Here is an 18864-nt window from a genome sequence, read left to right as displayed (position 1 = left end):
GGTCGCCCCTCAACCTCCTTCGTTCCAGTGAGAACAAACCGAGTTTATTCAACCGCTCCTCATAGCTAATGCCCTCCATACCAGGCAACATTCTGGTAAATCTCTTCTGTACCCTCTCTAAAGCCTCCACATCCTTCTGGTAGTGTGGCGACCAGAATTGAACACTATACTCCAAGTGTGGCCTAACTAAGGTTCTATACAGCTGCAACATGACTTGCCAATTCTTATACTCAATGCCCCGGCCAATGAAGGCAAGCATGCCGTATGCCTTCTTGACTACCTTCTCCACCTGTGTTACCCCTTTCAGTGACCGGTGGACCTGTACTCCTAGATCTCTTTGACTTTCAATACTCTTGAGGGTTCTACCATTCACTGTATATTCCCTACCTGCATTAGACCTTGCAAAATGCATTACCTCACATTTGTCCGGATTAAACTCCATCTGCCATCTCTCCGCCCAAGTCTCCAAACAATCTAAATCCTGCTGTATCCAATGACAGTCCTCATCGCTATCCGCAATTCCACCAACCTTTGTGTCGTCTGCAAACTTACTAATCAGACCAGTTACATTTTCCTCCAAATCATTTATATATACTACAAACAGCAAAGGTCCCAGCACTGATCCCTGTGGAACACCACAGGTCACAGCCCTCCAATTAGAAAAGCATCCTTCCATTGCTACTCTCTGCCTTCTATGACCTAGCCAGTTCTGTATCCACCTTGCCAGCTCACCCCTGATCCCGTGTGACTTCACCTTTTGTACTAGTCTACCATGAGGGACCTTATCAAAGGCCTTACTGAAGTCCATGTAGACAACATCCACTGCCCTACCTGCATCAATCATCTTAGTGACCTCCTCGAAAAGCTCTATCAAGTTAGTGAGACACGACCTCCCCTTCACAAAACCATGCTGCCTCTCACTAATACGTCCATTTGCTTCCAAATGGGAGTAGATCCTGTCTCGAGAATTCTCTCCAGTAATTTCCCTACCACTGAAGTAAGGCTCACCGGCCTGTAGTTCCCTGGATTATCCTTGCTACCCTTCTTAAACAGAGGAACAACATTGGCTATTCTCCAGTCCTCCGGGACATCACCTGAAGACAGTGAGGATCCAAAGATTTCTGTCAAGGGCTCAGCAATTTCCTCTCCAGCCTCCTTCAGTATTCTGGGGTAGATCCCATCAGGCCCTGGGGACTTATCTACCTTAATATTTTTTAAGATGCCCAACACCTCGTCTTTTTGGATCTCAATGTGACCCAGGCTATCTACACACCCTTCTCCAGACTCAACATCTACCAATTTCCTCTCTTTGGTGAATACTGATGCAAAGTATTCATTTAGTACCTCACCCATTTCCTCTGGCTCCACACATAGATTCCCTTGCCTATCCTTCAGTGGGCCAACCCTTTCCCTGGCTACCCTCTTGCTTTTTATGTACGTGTAAAAAGCCTTGGGATTTTCTTTAACCCTGTTTGCCAATGACTTTTCGTGACCCCTTCTAGCCCTCCTGACTCCTTGCTTAAGTTCCTTCCTACTTTCCTTATATTCCACACAGGCTTTGTCTGTTCCCAGCCTTTTAGCACTGACAAATGCCTCCTTTTTCTTTTTGACGAGGCCTACAATATCTCTCATTATCCAAGGTTCCTGAAAATTGCCGTATTTATCCTTCTTCCTGACAGGAACATGCCGGTCCTGAATTCCTTTCAACTGACACTTGAAAGCCTCCCACATGTCAGATGTTGATTTGCCCTCAAACATCCGCCCCCAATCTACGTTCTTCAGTTCCCGCCTAATATTGTTATAATTAGCCTTCCCCCAATTTAGCACATTCATCCTAGGACCACTCTTATCCTTGTCCACCAGCACTTTAAAACTTACTGAATTGTGGTCACTGTTCCCGAAATGCTCCCCTACTGAAGCGTCTACCACCTGGCTGGGCTCATTCCCCAATACCAGGTCCAGTACCGCCCCTTCCCTAGTTGGACTGTCCACATATTGTTTTAAGAAGCCCTCCTGGATGCTCCTTACAAACTCCGCCCCGTCTAAGCCCCTGGCACTAAGTGAGTCCCAGTCAATATTGGGGAAGTTGAAGTCTCCCATCACCACAACCCTGTTTTACTCTTTTCCAAAATCTGTCTACCTATCTGCTCCTCTATCTCCCGCCGGCTGTTGGGAGGCCTGTAGTAAACCCCCAACATTGTGACTGCACCCTTCTCAATCCTGATCTCTACCCATATAGCCTCACTGCCCTCTGAGGTGTCCTCCCGCAGTACAGCTGTGATATTCTCCCTAACCAGTAGCGCAACTCCGCCACCCCTTTTACATCCCCCTCTATCCCGCCTGAAACATCTAAATCCTGGAATGTTTAGCTGCCAATCCTGCCCTTCCCTCAACCAGCAATTGGCAGGGCGGCCCATATTGGCGTCAAAGAGTGGCGTGAACCACTCTGGCGTCGGGCTGCTCGGAAGGTGCGGAATCCTCAGCACTTCCGGGGGTTAGGCCGGCGCTGGAGGGGTTGGCGCTGTGCCAACCGGCGCCGAAGGGCCTCCGCTGGCCGGCGTGAGTTGGCGCATGCGCTGGACCGTCAGCGTGTTCTGGCGCTTGCGCAGAACTGCTGCCATGTTTCCTGCACATGCGCAGGGAGTTTCTTCTCTGCGCCGGCCATCGCGGAGCCTTACAGAGGCCGGCACGGAGGGAAAGAGTGCCCCCGCGGGCCAGGCCACTGTGGGGGCCCCCCCCGGGGTCGGATCCCCCCACGCCCCCCCCGAGGACCCCACTAACCGCCCTCCAAGCCATGTCCGCCGGTATGGACTTTGTCTATTTCACGCCGGCCGGACTGGCCGAAAACGGGTGGCCGCTCGGCCCATCGGGGCCCGGAGAATTGCCGGGGGGGGGGGGGGGGGGCTGCTCACAGCGGTCCCCGACCGGCGCGACGCGATCGCCGCCCCCGCCCGAAAACCGGCGCCGGAGAATTCAGGCAGCCGGCGTTGGAGCGGCGGGGCGGGATTCACGCCGCACCCCCCCTCCGTGTTTGCGTGGGTTTCGTCCCCACGACCCAAAGATGTGCAGGGTAGGCGGATTGGCCAGGCTAAATTGTCCCTTAATTGGAAAAAATGAATTGAGCGCTCTAAATTTTTTTTTTTTAAACTCTAGTGATCAGCGTACCTGAATATATTTCTGAAGTGGCTGAGTGGTCCAGAAAATGCTCCCGGCTGGGAAAAGATGTACAGATAGGCTTCAATCTCATCAGCGGTCATCTTGCAGCCATCCATCCTGATGCCTGTGCTCTGACTTGTGAATAAATACTTCAACACCTAGAAGACAAAAATTAATTGCTGTTGGCATTTGCGCGATTATTCTGGACACCGAAAGCACTGTAATTGAGATGCACAACGTAACCATATTTTGTGGTGGTAGCATTATTTCTGTCTAATTTCTGGTCAATGTAGTTTAAAAAAAATTTCTCCCAGTCTTCAAGGAATAGATATTGACTTTCGGACGCAGTGTAAAACAGGTGATAATTAGTTCGCAGCCCATTCTGCATCGCCCCCGAATTGTATTTCCATTGAAGACAACTGGAGCCAAACTGGGATGAGACATAGAACAAGTTGCTGACTTATTATCATGCGTTTTGCATTTGCGAAAAGTTATGATCTGCCCCTAGGCCTTCCTGCACCACAAGCTGTTTGCATTGCCTTTCCTAATAACGTGCCTGAGTGTGTTCTGCATGACAAAAACACAATACTCAAACTATGCCCTACAGCTGGTTAATGCTACTCCCAGCAAAACTGGTCTTTCCTGGCTGGTTGCGAATACATTATGAGAAAGTAATTTATGGAGTTTAGGTAAACTAAATTAGTTAACAATTGTGGTCTGCATCCCAAGAAAACCGAATGCCGTCTATAATTCTTAATAATTGTATTGCTATCGACATCCAAAACTATTGCAATAATTGCACTGAATGGAGAATATGAGCAGTCTCTTTTATTTCACCATCCAGGGTAATGCAGTCACACAATTTACTGCTGGGTAAAATAAATGGGAAACATTGTTGTGTTGAAGAGTAAAATGGCAAAGGAATTATATTCGGTATTTGTTTAAATCCTGGAAAGGCCTTTTCAACCAAATCACTGACATCGGGAATGTTACTCACCTTGAAATCGCTTATTGTAAGAACAAACTCTGGAAGCCATGGCACTTGGAAAAAGAAAAGGTAACTTGACTTTATCAGCTGGGAGGGATGTCGTACCATGTAATCTGAGAAAAGATATTTCAATGAATTTCTTTCACGTGCTTTAAAAAAATATCAAATGTTGTTTTTTTGCAAAGTACATTCAACACAGACTCCGATCTTCAGCGATTTAACTTGGATCTGCTCCAGTGGCATAATATTGGGAGCAGTGTTCACATCTTTGTTCCAATTCATTAAATCCTTGACATTTATTACAAATGACCAGATTCTGCATTAACCAATTACTCTGAATCTATGCCTACTGGTTATTGACCTCTCTGCTAAGGGAAATCAGTCCTTCCTTTCCACTCTATTTCGGTCCCTCATAATTTTATGATCCTAACAATAATAATCACTTATTGTCACAAGTAGGCTTCAATGAAGTTACTGTGAAAAGCCCCTAGTCGCCCCGGGAAATGAACCCGCGCTGCTGGTTTTGGGAATTTGAATCGAGGTGGGAATTCGAAGCTGGGTGGGGAGGAAGTGCTTTTTATCCCTGGTAAGTGACTGGTAAGTAGTGTTTCTGTTTTTCTGTTTCTTTTCATTGGTATATTTATTTATTTATTTATTTTTTGTTGAAATTGTAGTTGTTGAAGTTAACCGAAGGTTTAAGACATGGCAGGAGATCTCAGACCCGTGTCATGCTCCTCGTGTGCGATGTGGGAGCTCAGGGACACGTCCACTGTCCCTGGCTCCTTCACCTGCAAGAAGTGTGTCCAGTTGCAGCTCCTGTTAGACCGCTTGACGGCTCTGGAGCTGCGGATGGACTCACTTTGGAGCATCCGCGATGCTGAGGACGTCGTGGATAGCACGTTTAGCGAGTTGGTCACACCGCAGGTGAAAGGTGCTGAGGGAGATCGTAAATGGGTGACCAAAAGACAGAGCAAGAGTAGGAAGGCAGTGCAGGTGTCCTCTGCGGTCATCTCCCTGCAAAACAGAAATACTGCTTTGGATACTGTTGAGGGAGATGGCTCACCAGGGGAAGGCAGCAGCAGCCAGGTTCATGGCACCGTGGCTGGCTCTGCTGCGCAGCTGGGCAGGAAGAAGAATGGCAGGGCTACAGTGATAGGGGACTCAATTGTAAGGGGAATAGACAGGCGGTTCTGCGGACGCAATCGAGACTCCAGGATGGTATGTTGCCTCCCTGGTGCAAGGGTCAAGGATGTCTCGGAGCGGCTGCAGGACATTCTGGGGGGGGGGAGGGTGAACAGCCAGCTGTCGTGGTGCACATAGGCACCAACGATATAGGTAAAAAATGGGACGAGGTCCTACAAGCTGAATTTACGGAGCTAGGAGTTAAACTAAAAAGTAGGACCTCAAAGGTAGTAATCTCAGGATTGCTACCAGTGCCACGAGCTAGTCAGAGTAGGAATGTCAGGATAGAGAGGATGAATACGTGGCTCGAGAGATGGTGCAAGAGGGAGGGATTCAAATTCCTGGGACATTGGAACCGGTTCTGGGGGAGGTGGGACCAGTACAAACCGGATGGCCTGCACCTGGGCAGGACTGGAACCGATGTCCTAGGGGGGGCTGTTTGCGAGAGCTGTTGGGGAGAGTTTAAACTAATGTGGCAGGGGGATGGGAACCGATGCAGGAAGTTGGAAGGTAGTAAAACAGGGATAGAAATAAAAGGCAGTAAGGGGGAAAGTGTAAGGCAGAGAAGCCATAGTCAAAAATCAAAAAGGGCGACAGTACAAGGTACAGTGACTGAGGGGAGCTCAGTGAATAGGACCAGGAATACTAAAAGAAATAAAACGGGAAGTGAAAACATTAATGGTAAGTGACGCGGCAGGTTGTTACAGGAAGATATGGGTTCGACGACAAGGAAAATTAGGAGAAAGGTTAAGAGGAAATATAACTTGGGAGAGCTTACTGATCAAGGTGTTAAGATTCAGAACAGAGGTAAAAAAGCCAACATAAGTGTACTTTACCTGAATGCTCGTAGTATTCGGAATAAGGTAAATGAGTTGATGGCGCAAATCATCGTGAATGACTATGATTTAGTGGCCATTACTGAAACATGGTTAAAGGATGGTCACGACTGGGAGTTAAATATCCGAGGGTATCAAACATTTCGGAAGGACAGAGTGGATGGTAAGGGAGGTGGTGTAGCTCTGTTATTTAAGGATGACATCCGGGCAACAGTAAGGGAAGACATCCGTGCTATGGAGGATAAGGTTGAATCCATTTGGGTGGAAATCAGGAATAGTAAGGCGAAAAAGTCACTGATAGGAGTAATCTATAGGCCACCAAATAGTAACATTATGGTGGGGCAGGCAATAAACAAAGAAATAACAGATGCATGTAGAAATGGTACAGCAGTTATCATGGGGGATTTTAATCTACATGTTGATTGGTTTAACCAGGTCGGTCAAGGCAGCCTTGAGGAGGAGTTTATAGAATGTATCCGCGATAGTTTCCTAGAACAGTATGTAATGGAACCTACGAGGGAACAGGCGGTCCTAGCTCTGGTCCTGTGTAATGAGACAGGATTGATTCAGGATCTCATAGTTAGGGATCCTCTCGGAAGGAGCGATCACAATATGGTGGAATTTAAAATAAGATGGAGGGTGAGAAGGTAAAATCAAGCACTAGTGTTTTGTGCTTAAACAAAGGAGATTACAATGGGATGAGAGAAGAACTAGCTAAGGTAGACTGCGAGCAAATACTTTATGGTGAAACAGTTGAGGAACAGTGGAGAACCTTCCAAGTGATTTTTCACAGTGCTCAGCAAAGGTTTATACCAACAAAAAGGAACGACGGTAAAAAGAGGGAAAATCGACCGTGGATATCTAAGGAAATAAGGGAGAGTATCAAATTGAAGGAAAAAACATACAAAGTAGCAAAGATTAGTGGGAGGCTAGAGGACTGGGAAATCTATAGGGAGCAACAGAAAGCTACTAAAAAAGCTATAAAGAAGAGTAAGATAGATTATGAGAGTAAACTTGCTCAGAATATAAAAACAGATAGTAAAGGTTTCTACAAATACATAAAACAAAAAAGGGTGGCTAAGGTAAATATTGGTCCTTTAGAGGATGAGAAGGGAGATTTAATAATGGGAGATGAGGAAATGGCTGAGGAACTGAACAGGTTTTTTGGGTCGGTCTTCACAGTGGAAGACACATGCCAGTGACTGATGGAAATGAGGCTATGACAGGTGAGGACCTTGAGAGGATTGTTATCACCAAGGAGGTAGTGATGGGCAAGCTAATGGGGCTAAAGGTAGACAAGTCTCCTGGACCTGATGGAATGCATCCCAGAGTGCTAAAAGAGATGGCTAGGGAAATTGCAAATGCACTAGTGATAATTTACCAAAATTCACTAGACTCTGGGGTGGTCCCGGCGGATTGGAAATTAGCAAACGTGACACCACTGTTTAAAAAAGGAGGTAGGCAGAAAGCGGGTAATTATAGGCCAGTGAGCTTAACTTCGGTAGTAGGGAAGATGCTGGAATCTATCATCAAGGAAGAAATAGCGAGGCATCTGGATGGAAATTGTCCCATTGGACAGACGCAGCATGGGTTCATAAAGGGCAGGTCGTGCCTAACTAATTTAGTGGAATTTTTTGAGGACATTAACAGTGCGGTAGATAACGGGGAGCCAATGGATGTGGTGTATCTAGATTTCCAGAAAGCCTTTGACAAGGTGCCACACAAAAGGTTGTTGCATAAGATAATGATGCATGGCATTAAGGGGAAAGTAGCAGCATGGATAGAGGATTGGTTAATTAATACAACGCAAAGAGTGGGGATTAATGGGTGTTTCTCTGGTTGGCAATCAGTGGTGTCCCTCAGGGATCAGTGTTGGGCCCACAACTGTTCACAATTTACATAGATGATTTGGAGTTGGGGACCAAGGGCAATGTGTCCAAGTTTGTAGACGACACTAAGATAAGTGGTAAAGCAAAAAGTGCAGAGGATACTGGAAGTCTGCAGAGGGATTTGGATAGGCTAAGTGAATGGGCTAGGGTCTGGCAGATGGAATACAATGTTGACAAATGTGAGGTTATCCATTTTGGTAGGAATAACAGCAAAAGGGATTATTATTTAAATGATAAAATATTAAAACATGCTGCTGTGCAGAGAGACCTGGGTGTCCTGGTGCATGAGTCGCAAAAAGTTGGTTTACAGGTGCAACAGGTGATTAAGAAGGCAAATGGAATTTTGTCCTTCATTGCTAGAGGGATGGAGTTTAAGACTAGGGAGGTTCTGCTGCAATAGTATAAGGTGTTAGTGAGGCCACACCTGGAGTATTGTGTTCAGTTTTGGTCTCCTTACTTGAGAAAGGACGTACTGGCACTGGAGGGTGTGCAGAGGAGATTCACTAGGTTAATCCCAGAGCTGAAGGGGTTGAATTACGAGGAGAGGTTGAGTAGACTGGGACTGTACTCGTTGGAATTTAGAAGGATGAGAGGGGATCTTATAGAAACATATAAGATTATGAAGGGAATAGATAGGATAGATGCGGGCAGGTTGTTTCCACTGGCGGGTGAAAGCAGAACTAGGGGGCATAGCCTCAAAATAAGGGGAAGTAGATTTAGGACTGAGTTTAGGAGGAACTTCTTCACCCAAAGGGTTGTGAATCTATGGAATTCCTTGCCCAGTGAAGCAGTAGAGGCTCCTTCATTAAATGTTTTTAAGATAAAGATAGATGGTTTTTTGAAGAATAAAGGGATTAAGGGTTATGGTGTTCGGGCCGGAAAGTGGAGCTGAGTCCACAAAAGATCAGCCATGATCTCATTGAATGGTGGAGCAGGCTCGAGGGGCCAGATGGCCTACTCCTGCTCCTAGTTCTTATGTTCTTATGTTCTGCATTACAAGCCAGCTGTTTAGCCCACTGTGCTAAACCAACACCTCCTCAATTAAATCTCTCCTTCGCCCTTCCTGTTCCAAAGAAAAGAACCCCAGCCTTTCCAAATAAGAGCAAAAAAACTGTGGATTCTGGAAATCTGCAATAAATACAGAAAGTGGTGGAAAAACTCAGCAGGTGTGGCAACATCTGTGGAGAGAAAAACAGTTAATGTTTCGAGTCTGTAGGATTCTTCCTTAAAGCTGAAGAGAGGTAGAAATGTGGTGGATCATACATGAAATGAAATGAAAAAATGAAATGGAAAAAAAATGAAAATGAAATGAAAGAAAAAATGAAATGAAAATGATACTGGGAGAAGGGGTGGCGAAGGAGGAACAGGGTAGGTCAGGGATAGGTGGGAGTTCAGGAGAGATTTGACAAAGATGTAATGGACATAAGACAAAGATAGTGTTAACGGTAGTGTTAAAGACTAAAGAATACAGGAGTTGGGACGTCTTGCTGAAGTTGTACAAGACATTAGGAAGGTCACACCTGGAATACTGTGTACAGTTCTGGTCACTCTATTATAGAAAGGATATTATTAAACTAGAAAGAATGGAGAAAAGATTTACGAGGATGCTACCGGGACTTGGTGGTTTGAATTATAAGGAGCGACTGGATAGGCTGGGACTTTTTTCCCCGGAGTGGAGGAGGCTTAGGGGTGATGTAATAGAGGTCTATAAAATAATGAGGGGCATAGATAAGGTAGATAGTCAACATCTTTTCCCAAAGGTAGAGGAGTCTAAATCTGGAGGGCATAGGTTTAAGGTGAGAGGGGAGAGATACAAAAGGGTCCAGAGGGGCAATTTTTTCACACAGAGGGTGGTGAGTGTCTGGAACGAGCTGCCAGAGGCAGTAGTAGAGGCGGGTACAATTTTGTCTTTTAAAAAGCAGTTTGGCAGTTACATGGGAAAGATGGGTATAGAGGGATAAGGGCCAAATGCAGGCAAGTGGGACGAGCTTAGTGGTAAAAACTGGGCAGCATGGACATGTAGGGTCGAAGGACCTTTTTCCACGCTGTAAACCTCTATGACTCTATAAGGTGCAAATAGTGGCATAAAAGTAAGGTAACAGAATGTGTCAATAGCAGAACAAGAGTCAGTCTAGCCAACCTTTGCTCCTAACTAAAATTCACTAGTTCCGGTGAAAACCTCTCTCCTGTCGAACACCTGAATCATAGGACACCCAGCAGTTTAACATTCGTCAGATCCCTACCTGCCTCTCTCCACGACGTGATTACAGGCATATCAACCTCATGATCTAGAACAATCTGCTGCCCCCACCCCGCCCATGTGTACTTAAATATATTTTAAACAACGACAAGGTTTTCACCTGCAAGATCCTATATTGAATGCCATTCAACATGTTACCCCTTGCATGGAACAGAATCGTCAGTTGCTATTACTAAATTCGATATTTTGAAGCTATTCTCCCATGTCTGTGATGACCAGAACTAAACACAATACTTTAGCTGTTGCCTAACTAGTGTTTTACGCAGTTCTAGCAAAACCTGCTTGCTCTTAGATTCTAAGTCTTGACTATTTTAGGGAGGCTTCCCGTAGGCTTTCTTTACCATTTATCCTGCTACCTCAAGGGATCTGTAGACATGCAACCCAAGGCCCTGTGTTCCTCTACACTTATCACTATACCTAATATTTGTGTACTCTCTTGCTCTTTGCCCTCGCAAATGCATTGTCTCACACTTCAAGTTTGAATACCATTTGTCAGTCGACCGTCCACCCCTGACCAGTCCATTGACATCTTCCTGCTTCATTTTGCACCATCAACCACAATCAATTTTATTTGTGCAGCGTGGTAGCACAGTGGTTAGCACAGTTGCTTCACAGCTCCAGGGTCTCAGGTTCAATACCTGGCTTGGGTCACTGTCTGTGCGGAGTCTGCACGTCCTCCCCGTGTCTGCGTCAGTTTCCTCCGGGTGCTCCGGTTTCCTCCCACAGTCAAAGACGTGCAGGTTAGGTGGATTGCCCATGATAAATTGCCCTTAGTGTCCCAAAACGTTTAGGTGGGGCTACTGGGTTCCGGGGATAACGGGAATAGGGTGGAGGCATGGGGCTTCAGTAGGGTGCTCTTTCCAAGGGCCGGTGCAGACTCGATGGGCCGAATGGTCTCCTTCTGCACTGTAAATGATATGATATATGACTTCTGAACTTCTGAATCACCCTGCATTTAAGTTTAAATCATTAATACGTACCACAACCAGCGAGGGGCCAACAGACCTGCAGAACCTCCCTGGAAAAAACCTACCAGTCACAAAAACACCCATTGACTGTTAGTCCTTTCTTCCAGCCACTGAGCTGATTTTGGATTCAAGTTGTCACTTGCACTTTGAACCCATGAGGTTGAACTTTTCCAAATGAGCTCTTATCCAAAGCACTACTCAAATCCATGTGATTCAGCAAACCTGCTATCTCCATCAACCCTCCTGCTATTTCCTCAAAATATCCAATCAAGTTACTCAGACAGGGCCTTCCTTTTCACAATCCGTGCCTTTCTCAATGACCAGCAATACATTCCATGCCTGTAGGCAAAGACCAAACCTCAACTATTTCCTCCCATGCTTCTCTTGACAGTCTCGGTTTCATTTCACCAAGACCTGGCCATTTCAAAAATGCTGAACCATTTAATATTCCCTCTCCCACTGAGATAAATTTGCGGAAACAGAGTGGTTAGCACTGTTGCTTCACAGCGCCAGGGTCCCAGGTTCGATTCCCGGCTGGGGTCACTGGCTGTGCGGAGTCTGCACCTTCTGCCCATGTCTGCGTGGGTTTCCTCCGGGTGCTCCGGTTTCCTTCCACAAATCCCGAAAGGCGTGCTTGTTAGGTGAATTGGACATTCTGAATTTTCCCACAGTGTACCCGAACAGGCGCCGGAATGTGGCGACTCGGGGATTTTCGCAGTAACTTCAGTGCAGTGTTAATGTAAGCCTGCTTGTGACAATAATAAAGATTATTATTATTATTATTAATAATCCCGTCTGTATGAAGGACCAGGTGAAGTGCAATATATTTCCCTCCTGGGCCATGTGTGTACCCTGCTATTCTGTGCTGAATCAGGGGATTACTGCTTTAGACTTCATTTACCATGACATCTCCTTAGTTTATAATGAAGTATCCAAACTTGCATAACCTGTTCTTCATGATTTAAAATGTTATTTTCACATGTAAATCTCTGTCAGAACAAAACTGGAAATTCTGCTTGCAGCACCTTCAATGATGTTGCTGATAAACGTTAATGGTCATCAAAAGGTGCACACAAGATCCCTGGACGAATCCACTGGTTAGGAACGGCAAGCCAATGTTCTGGTCGTGCCCGGCGCTGGATGGGTTTTGAAGGGATTTTGCGAGGACTATGTCCAAGGTGATGAACGCCCGGGTCAAGCCGAGCTGGGGGTTGGTACTATTTGGGGTAACGGATGAGCCGAGAGTGCAGGAGGAGAAAGAGGCCGATATTCTGGCCTTTACGTCCCTGGTAGCCCGGCGGAGGAGTTTGCTACTGTGGAAAGATGCGAAGCCCCCGAGTGTGGAAGCTTGGATCAATGACATGGCAGGGTTCACCAAGCTGGAGAGGATAAAGTTTGCCTTGCGAGGAGGGGGGGTTTCTTTCTTTTGGGGTGGCATTTGGGTGAAGGTGTTTTTTTCCCCCCATTTGTGTTTTTAGATGTTATATGGGGGGTTATTGTATATGGGGGAAACCCAAAGTATAATTTCTGATTGTTGTGTTCTTGTTTCTTTCTTTTTGTTGGGGGGGAGGGGGTTTGTTGAAAAATTTGAATAAATATATATTTTTTAAAAAAGGAACGCCAAGCCAGAACAAACCCCATTGATAGCTACTGTTTCCCTTATTGAACTCATCAATAACTTAACTTTGACTTAGAAACATGAATAATGAATTCAGTGTTCATTTAGGTTTAACTAAACTAATCAGGAGGAACCTCTGTCGCACAATTATCTCGGGTATTAATCTTGTCAGGGCACTGATTAAAAGGTTGGCATTACATCCCCATCTCTGCTGTTTTAACACAACTTTAACCCAGGCATTGTCAAACTCGGGGGCGCGACCCGCGGGTGGGTCGCGGGCGGGTGTCGGGAGGGCCGCGGAGCCGTCTGTCGCGGCGCTCCCGATTGCGCACAGCAGCCGCGGCAGCCGGCTTTTAATAATGCCGCTGCGAGCGGCCTTCAAAATGGCCAGGAAGAGATTTTAAAAAGTCGACCGCACTGCGCGTGCGTGCCCGATCATTGGTACGCATGCGCAAAATGCACATGCACACCGATGATCGGGCACGCATGCGCAGTGCGGCAGCATTTGTTTTTATATGGTCGCAGCCTTTTTTTTCCAAGTTCGGGGGACAAAGGGACCATTGGGGCCAAAAGGACCCAAAACCCATTTCCTCCATTTTTGGCAGCAACAAACAAGGTAAGAGAAAATGGTGGGTCGCGCAGGTCGGCCGGCGTGGGTCGCGAAGGTCGGCCAGCGTGGGTCGCGAAGGTCGGGCAGGTTGGGTCCCGAAGGTTGACCGATTGGTAAAAATGGGTCCCCGGAAAAAAAGTTTGAAAAACACTGTTTCAACCCATTTAAAATAAATAAGTGGATGTAAACAGCCCTGGCAAGAAATCACAGTGCACATAAGAGAGAGGAAATCATACCCCCTAATGTCTAGCCAATTATTCCTTATTTTACATTGCAGACTGGGTTGTGCATTTCTTAAGTGAGGTTCTTTCCATTAAAAGAAGCACTTAATTAGATGCAGATTAACACCCATACATGCAGCGTGAAGAGCAACAAAGCAAATCTCCTTCTCACTAGGGCTTTACTTAATTTTGAGAGAGATTTCTAATGTATGAACAGCAGCGCACGATAGGTTCTGAATTCATTTATTACTCTGATTAATCTCAAAGACAAGCACATAAACCAGATTCTGTTTGACATCAGTAAAAATATTTTCAGACATTTCAGTAATGTGCATATTGTAAGCATGTTGCCATGGTGCTATTACATTTGTCCTTGACAGATGAAAGCAGATTTGAAATAATCTCTCATTTTTTTGCAGCAGGAATGAAATAGTTCAGGAATGTAATGCTCCACTGATAAGGAACAAAGAGGGTGCCAAGCTATTTCTGTAGCAGTAAGAATATGGCAAATTGCATTTTGCCTGATGCATAAACCTGGAGCATCGCTGCCCATTATTTCCTGTGACAGCTTCTCTGTTTTAGACGAGCGGCTGAGTACGGACGCTATAAATACAACATCCGGTTGTTGGCGGCTGAAGCAATCAGTTTTTAAAGTGTTGAAACTGCTTCAGCCGTTGGAGTAATGGTGACCCACAGACAACTGACATTGTGGGGTAAATGATGGGGCGGTACTGTGGCACAGTAGTTAGCACTGCTGCCTCACAGTGCCAGGGACCCGGGTTCAATTCTGACCTCCAGGTCACTGGCTGTATGGAGTTTGCACTTTCTCCCTGTGACTGTGTGGATTTCCTCTGGATGCTCCCGTTTCCTCCCACAGATGTGCAGGTTAGGTGGATTGGCCATGCTAAACTGCCCCTAAGTGCCCAAAGCTTGGGTGGGGCAATAGGGACAGGGCAGGGGATTTGTCCTAGGTTGGGTGGTCTTTGGAAGGGTCGGTGCAGACCCGATGGGCCGAATGGCCTCCGTCTACACTCTAGGTATTCTATTCGATTCTATGAATTTTCTCAAGGAAACCAAGTTTTAGTTTTGATTACAGTGAGAAAACAGCCTTCGAGCTTCTGCCATGGTGTTGCAGGCACCTATCTTGGTGAAGATACCCTGATGGAATTCTAGCAGACGGAAGTGAAGGTTGGGAACAGCACCTATGGGCTGTTCCCACTTGCCCTCGAATTGGATGGCTTGCCAGGCCATGAGTCAATGACTTTGCTGTGAGTCTGGAGTCAAATGTAAACCAGACCAAGTAAGGAAGGCAAATTTCCTTCCCTAAAGGATATTGGTGAAGCAGATGTTTTTTTTAATGACAATCAACAATAGTTTCATGGTTTCCAAATTGTTGTTTTACCTGAATTCATTTGATCATAGGACTCCAACATTTAAACATTTATGAGGTCCCCACCTCCCACCCGTCCAGAACATAATTGCAGGTACCTTGATCTAGAAAAATCTGCAGCCATATAAGAACATAGGAATTAGGAGCAGAAGTAGGCAATTCAGCCCTTTGAACCTGCTCCCTCATTCAATCAGATCATGGCTGATCTCTTCCTGGTCTCAAATTCACCTCCCTGCCTGTTCCCCATATCCCTTTAGCGCATTTTTAAAAATCAGAAATATATTTTATCTCCTTCTTGAAACCATTTCATGACTCGGATTCAACCGCACTGTTCCACAAATTCATCACCCTCGGCGAGAAGTAGTTCCTCCTCATCTCAGTTCTAAATCTACCGCATCTCAACCGATATCTGTGACCTCTCGTTCTAGATTGTCCTACAAGGGGGAAAATGTGGTTTACATTTACTTTATCAATCCCTTTTAGTATTTCTTTTATTCGTTCTCGGGATGCGGGCCTCGCTGGCTGGGCCAGCATTTGTTGCCCATCCCTACTTGCCCTTGAACTGAGCAGCTTGCTAGGCAATTTCAGTGGTAGGACAGTTAAGAGTCAACCGCATTGCTGATTGGGTCTGGAGTCACATGTAGGCCGGGTAAGGATGGCAGATTTCCTTCCCTGAAGGTCATTAGTGAGCCAGATGGGTTTTAATGATAATCGGCAATGGTTTCATGGTCTTCATTAGGCTTTTAATTGCAGATACTTATTGAATTCAAATTTCACCATCTGCCATGGTGGGATGCGAACCTGGGACCCCAGAGCATTACCCTGGTTCTCTGGATTATTAATCCAGTGACAATACCACTTGGCCAGTGTCTCCCCATATACACCTCGAGCAGATCCCCTCTCACCCTTCTAAACTCCAGCGAGTATAAGCCCAAACTGTTTAATCTCTCCTCATGCGCCAATCTGCTCATCCCCGGAATCATGGTGAACCTCCTCTGAACTGCCTCCAATGCCACCACATCCTGCCTCATATAAGGAGACCAAAACTGGGCATACTACTCCAGATGTGGTCTCACCAACACCCTATACAATTGCAACAACACTTCTCTACTTATATCCTTCAGTCCTTTTGAAATGAACGCTAACATTCCATTTGCCATTTTAATTACATGCTGTACCCGCATGCCGACTTTCTGTGATTCATGAACAAAGACACGCAGATCCCGCTGCCCAGATGCAATAGAGGCTGTTTAGCACAGGGCTAAATCGCTGGCTTTGAAAGCAGACCAAGGCAGGCCAGCAGCATGGTTCGATTCCCCAAACAGGCGCCGGAATGTGGCGACTAGGGGCTTTTCACAGTAACTTCATTTGAAGCCTACTTGTGACAATAAGTGATTTTCATTTCATTTCATTTTGAATCCGCTTTCCATTTAGATAATAATTTGTCTTTCTATTCTTTCAGCCAAAATCATTAACCTCGCACTTATCCACATTAAACTCCATCCGTCCAATTTTGGCACAATCTCCTAGCCGATCTATCTGTAAAATCTTTATCTCCTCTTCACTGCCTGCTTTCCAACCTATTTTAGTATCATCCGCAAATGTTGCTATTTTACAGACTGTCCCTGCTTGCAGATCCTTTATATAGATTGTGAATAGTTGAGGTTCGAGTACGGACCCCTGCGGAACCCTGCTGTTTACAAGTCGTCAGCCAGAGAAGGACCCATTTAACCTGACCCTTTGCTTTCTGTCAGTTAGCCAATCCTCAATCTAATTTAGTGCTCAATCCCCAAACCCCTGCGATCTCACCTTTTCGTCAGTCTTTAAAAAAAATATATTTTATTTTCCTCCTTTTTCACATTTTCTCCCAAATTTACACCCAACAATAAACAATAATCAGCAACAAATGTAATGTCAATCACCATATCAATAACAACGATCCCATCCTTCCACTAAACCCCACACATTGGCCCGCATGTTAACATAAACAAATTACAAAAGGAATCAGGAATCACCCATAGTTACCATTAACACATACAGTCCCTCTCCCCCCAACCCTCCCAGCCCTCTCCCCCATAATGTTCAATGTGATCCAATTCTCGAAAGTGCATCATGAATAACGCCCATGAATTGTAGAACCCCTCCAACCTTCCCCTCAGTTCAAATTTGACCTTTTCAAGTGTCAAGAATTCCAGCAGGTCCCCCCGCCACGCCAGGACACAGGGTGGAGAGGTTGATCTCCACCCTAACAGGATCCGTCCTCGGGTGATCAACGAGGCGAAGGTTACAACATCTGCTTCCGCACCCGTTTCCAACCCCGGCTGGTCCAACACCCCGAATTATGGCCTCCCGAGGTCCCGGGTCCAGTTTCTGTGCACCACTTTAGAGATGACCCTAAAAACCTCCTTCCAGTAATCCTCCAGCTTTGGACAGGACCAAAACATATGAACATGGTTTTGGTCCTGTAAAACAAATCTTTTACTGTCCTAATTCCTTTCTCCTCCCATCTCCGACAATTTCCATCCCACTTCCCTGGCTCAAATCTATGGTTCCCCCGAATCGGCAATTCTCTTCACCCTGCCACCAACCCGAAGTGCTGGTGAAACTGCCTCCAAATTCTCAACGAAGCTATTACTACTGGACTCCCTGAGTATCTCCCCGGGCCGTCGGAAGTGGCGCTGTCGCTAGCGCCTTCAATCCCGACCCCTGACCCCCTACCAAAACCCTCCTCCATTGGGAGTCAACCCCTCTGACCCAGCTCCGTACCTTCTCCACGTTTGCCGCCCAGTAATAATACATCAGGTTCGGCAGACCCAAGCCTCCTGCCTGCCTTCCTCTCTGTAGTACAACCTTTCTAATTCTGGCCAACTTCCCATATGAACGAGGTAATCATCCCTTCAATCTCTCTAAAAAATACCTTTGGCAGGAAAATTGGCAGGCATTGAAAAATAAACAGGAATCACGGGAGCACATTCATTTTAACCGCCTGTACCCGACCCGCCAGTGACAGAGGGAGACCATCCCACCTTGCCTGATCAGCATTCACCCTCCCCACCAAACTAGAAATGGTGTACCTATGGAGCCCCCCCCAATCTCGAGCAACCTGCACCCCCATGTATCTAAAGTGAGTCCCTGCCTTACGGAATGGCAGCCCTCCACCCCTGCCCCCACCCCTGGCCGAGACACCACAAAATATTCACTTTTGTCTAGGTTTAGTTTGTACCCCGAGAAAGGCCCAAACACCCAAAGCAGCTCAAGTATGCCCCCTATTGACACACTCGGTTCCGACACGTATAATAACAAGTCATCGGCATATAAGGACACCCTATGCTCTATTCCCCCCCCCCCCCGCCTCCCCCCCCCTCTCCCCGCTCTATCCCTTTCCATACCCCAGAACTTCTTAATGCGATGGACAATGCGAGTGTAAACAGCAGGGGGGACATAGGACATCCCTGCCTAGTCCCACGGTGGAGAGGAAAGTATTCTGAGCTGATATTATTTGTGCGGACACTCGCCCTCGGCTCCTTATATAATAGCTTTACCCAGTCCACAAATCTGGGTCCAATTCCAAACCGCTTTAGAACTGCCATAAAGTACCTCCATTCTACCCGGTCAAACGCATTCTCGGCATCCAATGCCACAACTGTTTCCTTCCCCAACGCCAGTACATCCTCACCATCAGCGGTACCAGTTTATTTTTGAATTTTTTAATATTCCACCGGAAACCCACCTGGCCCTGCATCCTC

General features: G+C 46.3%; 1 protein-coding gene across 1 annotated transcript in view; it reads right to left on the bottom strand.

Moving 5' to 3' along the window:
• The window catches only part of ephx4 (epoxide hydrolase 4), an 87796-nt gene that overhangs the window by 13605 nt on the left and 55327 nt on the right, over positions 1-18864 (bottom strand). Inside the window, exons 5-6 of the mRNA XM_072510479.1 lie at positions 4154-4257; positions 3166-3314 (exon numbers count right to left, since the gene is read on the bottom strand). Of these exons, the coding sequence (XP_072366580.1) occupies positions 3166-3314; positions 4154-4257 (253 nt within the window). The remainder of the gene's footprint in view (positions 1-3165; positions 3315-4153; positions 4258-18864) is intronic.

This window comes from Scyliorhinus torazame, chromosome 7, assembly GCF_047496885.1.
Source record: "Scyliorhinus torazame isolate Kashiwa2021f chromosome 7, sScyTor2.1, whole genome shotgun sequence".
NCBI lineage: Eukaryota > Metazoa > Chordata > Chondrichthyes > Carcharhiniformes > Scyliorhinidae > Scyliorhinus > Scyliorhinus torazame.
This window is presented reverse-complemented; position numbering and strand designations above follow the sequence as displayed.